Genomic DNA, 6,896 nt, shown 5'->3' with positions numbered 1-6,896 from the left:
AAAATAATTTCGTCACTTTTTATATTTCTTATGCAATCATTATTATGTACGTGTAAAAAAAACTTATGGATAATAAATCGATAAGATTTACACACGTAACGCTTGTACGAAATATTCAATAAGTTACTCTTGACGCCTAGAATTCCACAACGAGTCCGTGTAAATAAAATTTATTACAGTTATGTCTAAATTGTTTGCACGTATTCGCACTTATCTAAGAATATTATCGTTTGAAATAGGGGGAATCTTGTTTATTGTGGATCCTTTGACTGTATTTTGTTAATCACGCAGAATGAAGATACATCTGTACACGGTAAGACATAAAGTATGCTAATCATCGCAAGCAAATGGTGCGTACGATTTATCACTCGATTCTATATTTTCTTGCCTTGCGTATATATTTATAATCAGTGGCAGCGCGAGTGCGGCTATAATAAACGGTTTCTGTTCGAGTCAAAACAACCGCGCTTATTTAGTTTCCATCATGCGTTGAGCACACACAGTAGTTGCGTGGAGTTTGTCATTTTCAAAAAAAGAATTCTTCGAAACGGAGGTATTATTAAATCGACTGTTAAAATTCTTATTGCGGGGAGTATTTATATGTTGTGAATATATTTATTGGGAGAGAGTTTTACAAAAGGTCATTTACACGTACATTGGTTGAATAATTTAATACACTTTCACTAATGGAAAATCAAAATTTCTTATATCAAGTGTACATAATACAATACTGAAAAAAAATGTATGTTTACAAGCTAAAACCGATCGTTAAATAACACTTCAAATAAAACTGCCAACATGTTTAATTGATTTAATGGTTAGTAACACACAATAGTTTTAGACGACTTTCAAAAAGCAGCATATTTATTAAAATGAAATATGCTGTATTTAGATAAAAAATTTTGATCAGATTAACTCGTACGATACCGGGTAATTGGACATTTAATTTATTATCATTGTTATTGAGACGTGTCACATTTTTCAGCTCTATCCACATAGTTATTAATAGAATAAATGTATCTCAATAGCTCTAATACATTATTGTGAACAAACAAAAAGAAGGGAGGATAGTATTTATAACTTAGAAAGTTAGTTATATTAATGTAGTGAAAATTTTAAATGAATGGTTTAAGTGTAAAATTAAAAAAATGTTTTAATGCAGCATGAATTGTGTGCTTTTCTTAGGATGGAAAAGATTTTAAAGTATTAAAATTCTTAAAAGATTGCTGAAAAAATGGTAAGTAAATTACCACGAGAGTTTAGAAGATATCAACGTAACAGAAATCAACTACAACATATCCTTGAAGAAACTCAACGGGCATTAGAGGCTATTAACCTAGAAAACTTTTTTCCTGGAGGTAAATATTTAGAAGCTTTTAAGCTATAATAATTTTGGGATAAAATTGTATTTGCTATTCATTTTTTCAGAAAATATCGTGGAGGAACTGCTGCCTCCTTTAACGTTAGATAGAATTACATACATTTTAGCAAACTCCCCAGCTATCGTAATTCTTGGACAAGATAGCAAAGCGAAAGCAGCATTAGTTAATAGTTTAATATCTTCCGACGTTTTACCAGTATGCAATGGAGTATGGCGGTGGATCAGACTTAGTTACGGTCCAATGAATCATATTAGTCTTACATTAGGATTAGAATATGAAGTAGTTGAACATTTGCGGGGAAATGAGAAACCATGGAGTACTCTTCCAATTGAAGATTTAACGAAATCTGGTACCGAAGATATAACGTGTCCAACCGTGCTCGAAGTAAAACTTGATCAGCCTATATTGAAGGATGGCGTTCAGATTTTTATTGCTCCAAATAATGATGCGATACAAATTCTTGCTAAAGAATTATTATCAATTTTACCAATATTTTTATACGCGCTTGGAGAACAGCCACTAACGGAGCAAAATTTAGAAGAATTAAGAGATTTGAAAGAAACTTACCCATACAACCCAGTGCTCTTTATATCATCTTTGGGAAATATCTCACTGACTAGCATCGATGCTGAACTTACAGAATCTGAACAGCACAGACTTCAAAATCGACTAAACTCTAATGATTCTACGTCAAGTAAAACTGATGACGATGGTATTGATTTTGACCGAATGAACTCACTTGGTTTAACATGGTTGGACCAACTGACAAATTTGGGATTTCTTGGAATGGGAGAATCTGTTGAAGTTGATCAACTCGCTTGGCTAGGTGGTGGACAATATATATGCTCTAGTGACTTATTGGACTCGTGCAAGAAAACAGATCGAATTTTATATTTTATTCGTGGTTGTTTACAAACGTACCTTATCAATGCGAGCACCTATTTAAACGAAGTACACTCGACAAGTTTGAGAAAATTCATTTTAAGTGCATTCGATATGGCACGGAAGATACAAATAACACCAAAAAGAATACAATATGCTCAGCAGAAGGAAAATGAATTATATGCCAGTTTAATGAAAATTGTTAATGAAAAACAGGAAGAATTAACTGACCTGATACAAAATATCATTCAAGAGATGAAGAATGATGTGCTACAGTCTAATAACGATCTGTATTCATATCAAAACATTCCTTTTAATAATACCGAAAGAGCTGAATGGTCTGCAACTGTTAGAGCAGCAACTTCTGAAGTTCAAAGAATAGTACTGGGCCGTTTAAGCGAAAAGGTTGCAAAGCAACTTGTAAATTCCGTCAATTGTTTGCGTGAGACGTTTGTTGGTACCTTACAGCGTTGTTTGTTAAGTCTCGAAAAAACATACGAACGCGATACTTGTTTACTAGCCAGCGATGCTTTAAAACAAATACTCTCAGCTGCATATAATGTTGAGTTACACAATTCTTCGCCATCTTTGGTACATTCGTTTTTAGAAAGATTGAGACAGCTCTTTAAATCTTTACCGTTACCGTGGTCACCGACACCAACTTTAGATATCACCTGGAGACAGAAAGTGGCCATCGAGATATTGAATTCTCTATCGGCAGCAAAACTGGCCAAAACGATATCAATGCAATTTAGAGATAAGCTTAGGTCCTCGCACGATTCATTTCAGGCAGCTCTGAGATCATTAGAAAATTATTACTCCGGAAAGTTGGAAAGAACGGAAGAACAAAGAATAGCTATTAGAAAATATCACGCTCCTAGATTAGCTAAATTAGCATTAGAATCAACATCGATGACAGACGCCGTACGTTATGGAATTCCCCATTGCGGTAAAGAAATTGGTCGTGGTCAGTACGGAGTCGTATTTGCTTGCGATGGTTGGGGTGGTGCACCGGGCCCTTGTGCGGTTAAATCAGTTGTTCCTCCAGATGAAAGACACTGGAATGATTTGGCTATGGAATTTTATTACACTAGATCAATCCCCGATCATAAAAGGATAGTGAAACTTCGAGGATCAGTCATCGATCAGTCTTATGGCGGAGGATTTGGTCTTGGGTCCGCGGTTCTTTTAATATCAGATCGCTTAAGTCGCGATTTATATTGTGGAATACGCAATGGTTTGTCCTGGTCGGAACGTATACAAATAGCAATAGACGTCTTAGAGGGAATACGCTATCTTCATTCCCAAGGACTCGTACATCGAGATATTAAATTGAAGAATGTTCTCCTTGACACCGAAAATAGAGCGAAGTTAACGGATCTCGGATTTTGTATCACAGAAGCTATGATGTCAGGAAGCATTGTTGGAACACCTGTCCATATGGCGCCAGAATTACTTTCTGGTCATTATGACAGTAGTGTTGACGTATATGCGTTCGGAATTCTATTTTGGTATATGTGCGCTGGACACGTGAGATTACCATATGCGTTTGAACAATTCCATAATAAAGAACAATTGTGGACCAGTGTAAAGAAAGGTAATTTGAAAAGTCTTAAAGTACTTATTTCATTTCTTGTCTTGTTCTGAATACTATTGGTAATTATTATTAGGTATACGCCCAGAAAGATTACCATCTTTTGATGATGAATGTTGGAGACTGATGGAACAATGTTGGTCCGGAGAACCATCCAAACGTCCGTTACTTGGAGCCATTCTACCGGCGTTAGAATCTATTCAACGCAAAGCAGAAAGAGGCAAGTCCTTACTGCTTTCCACACAGAAGCTACAAGAAAGTTCATCATCTTATTCAAAAAATCCTGCATTAGCATTAGTTGAGCCTTATAATCAAAGAGGTGCCGTAGCTAGTCCTAATCCTCTAAAACGTAAAGCAATAAGAGCTGTAAAACATCCTGTTTTTCACATGACCAATCTGTTTCAAGCAAGTTTACGCTCCAATTTATATATTCAAATGCGAGATTTTTAAAAGCAATTTTATATTCTTTGCTTTGCATTTCAAGCTTCAATACGATTTGACTACATTCAATCTCAAATTTAAACATTTTTTTCTAAAACAAACTTTATCGTTATTTACTGCAAGTAAAACTGACGCTTTTTCGATAGTATTTTAAATGCAGTATTAATTTGACGAGCTTCTTATTAGTGTTAATTTTTGAAAATTCTTTTACTTTACATTTGTTCGTTTAGTAGAAATTATAACAAACTTAATTGAATCATGTAAATAAGATGTGTGATTAAATCAGTTATGGTCATAGTGTAAATTAATTTTTATATTAGAAGCATAAGTGATTATGGTACTTCAATGAATTACATATGTAATTAGTGTGAAGTATACTAGAACTTTTTCAAGAAAAAATGAACTATTTTTTAATACTGCACCTATTACATATGTCTGTCGATACCTCATTGTGATAAAAAAAAAAGGTTGTTAATAGGAGAGAAGTAAAGAAGTTAAACACATTGTATACTCAATAATGAAAAATAAATAAAGATTCTCAGTTTTCTACTTAAATTATCTTCATGCTATTACATTCATTCAAATATCCATTTCTTAAACTTTTTGTTTTTCTAACATCTATACAATACATATTTGCTATACAGTGAGAAATTAAAATATTTATAAAAATTTATATTATTTTCAGATGACAGATTCTTCGAAATAGAATCTACATGAATCTTCAAATGGAATTTTAAAAAATTCTAACGCTTAACACACTTTTATCATTTGACAAGATATATTTTTATTGTACATTTGGACTCTGTGTAATATACATAGATTCTTGATTACCAACAGGTATCAAGAAGCCATATAATTGTATATTTGTAAACTAATGGAGGCATAATCTCTAAAGGTATAGTATTTAATGAACTACCATTGTTATTCAGAGAATAGTATTTTTACTTAATTTTAAGTGACGATAAACAGTGAGATATAGTTTTTTATTTCTATTATATTTTTGTATGCTAAGATTCCTTAGTGTTTTGTATAAATTATAATACATTTACAAGTATTTGTTGTTATATAAAATTGATAAAACATTTGTCAGTATTAAAATCTAATTATCCTGATCAGCGTAATAACGTAATTATATATAACTATAAAAGTTTTATTTTTATTTATATTTTCAAATGTAAAAAAATAGATTCTGTAGAAACATCTACAATGAACAATGCATTGTATCAGGATCTAAACCAATTTATATCGAGATATTGAATGTAGTGTATTCAAACTAACAAATCCAGGTTACATTTTGCTTTTTCTAAGTCATGTAGAAATTTATAGAATTCGCTTATTGTCATTTCCACAAAAACATTCTTAATTTTACCGTTCTCTTCTACATTCAATCGTAATTGTAGAAATGATTTCCCCATATTGTCAGATTCATTACTTGCTGCAGTTACTGTAAAAATTAAACATTTCCCATTGTAATATATATTTGAAACTTTACAGAATGATCTTTAAAAAATGATACATTTAATACTATGTTCATTCGTGACAACATGTTAATATATTTGATTAAAGAATGATCACTTTTTTCTCTGTTAAGAGATGGTTGCATTTTTATTTTTTTTATATGTTTGTGGGTTAACCTTAATTAATGCAACGAAACTTTTTAACTAAAAATATAATAGTAATAATATCGTAATAAAATATTACGAACAATTTAATTCCCTAAAATTACAATATACAAAACGATTTATATTTGTTCCTTGATTAGGTTAGATTCGTACCACCAAATCTCCACGAAACGTCAAGGATTTTTGTAATGCTTTTAACCATTTTGCAAGTAATATTAATTATTTTCTACTTGTATATATATACTAATTGCCCAGACAACACAGCAAATCACATAACATTTCAAAAAGCACCAGCGTAGTTACAGCACACGCTTTTGTTGCAGTGTTGATACCGCGTGCCAATGGCGTCCATTAATGAATTTTGTCAGCAGTGACGTAAGGTGACATTTCTCCATCCACATTATAAATCAAAATTAAAAATGACAAACCTAACAATTTATTCATTTTTACTTATTTTAAAATGTTATATTAAATCTTGAGTAAAATTCAACTTTATTATATACACATTTACCGGGTTAGGTTAGGTTTGGTTGTATTAGAACCTAATCTAGCATAACCAGACGGACAAAACCTAACCTAACAGTACCTTCCCGAACCGCTAGAGCAAAAAAAACCAATTGGAGGTTAAAGAGCGTTCTCTAGCGCATCTTTGCCGCTGGGACCACTTTAAAAGTGAATCACGATTTTGGTTGAAAAAGTGTCAATACCTCCTATTTTGTATGTTTTTGATCAAAATCGTAATTCACTTTTTAAGCGGTTCCAGCGGCAAAAGTTCCGCCAGAGGACGCTTTTTAACCTCCAATTGGATTTTTTGCTCTAGCGGTTCGGGGATGTACGATTTCGCTAGGTTTTATGTCGCGAAAACATGCAAAGGGGTTGGGGGGATATTGAACGTCACAGCGAACTCTGCAGCAAAAGGAATGCAACAAGTTTGAATTCTAATCGCGCAAATATGTGAATTTCTTTTGTACGTCA

General features: G+C 32.6%; 1 protein-coding gene across 2 annotated transcripts; it reads left to right on the top strand.

Annotated features, from left to right (window-relative positions):
* The first annotated feature begins 370 nt into the window (after positions 1-370).
* On the top strand, positions 371-4,854 carry Ripk5 (receptor interacting protein kinase 5). 2 transcript variants are annotated; one of them, XM_076909103.1, is made up of 4 exons: positions 371-553; positions 1,186-1,358; positions 1,429-3,861; positions 3,935-4,854. In XM_076909103.1, the coding sequence occupies exons 2-4, from the start codon at positions 1,235-1,237 to the stop codon at positions 4,306-4,308; spliced, it is 2,931 nt and encodes a 976-aa protein (XP_076765218.1). In that variant the 5' UTR covers positions 371-553; positions 1,186-1,234; the 3' UTR covers positions 4,309-4,854. The 2 variants fall into 2 exon arrangements, with proteins under 2 accessions (XP_076765218.1, XP_076765219.1); XM_076909104.1 differs by lacking the exon at positions 371-553 and adding an exon at positions 619-817.
* The last annotated feature ends 2,042 nt before the right edge of the window (positions 4,855-6,896 follow it).

Source organism: Xylocopa sonorina, chromosome 1 (genome assembly GCF_050948175.1).
Source record: "Xylocopa sonorina isolate GNS202 chromosome 1, iyXylSono1_principal, whole genome shotgun sequence".
Classification (NCBI taxonomy): Eukaryota; Metazoa; Arthropoda; class Insecta; order Hymenoptera; family Apidae; genus Xylocopa; species Xylocopa sonorina.
Note: the sequence above shows the minus strand (reverse complement) of the source record. Positions and strands in the feature narration are given on the sequence as shown.

What these genes read in the sequence shown, in the direction of transcription:
- Ripk5 (XM_076909103.1), top strand. Translation starts at nt 1,235, where the DNA reads ATGGTAAGTAAATTACCACGAGAGTTTAGAAGATATCAACGTAACAGA. An exon ending in AGAAAACTTTTTTCCTGGAG is followed by an intron (nt 1,359 to 1,428) that starts GTAAATATTTAG and finishes TCATTTTTTCAG; the next exon opens with AAAATATCGTGGAGGAACTG. An exon ending in GTGGACCAGTGTAAAGAAAG is followed by an intron (nt 3,862 to 3,934) that starts GTAATTTGAAAA and finishes AATTATTATTAG; the next exon opens with GTATACGCCCAGAAAGATTA.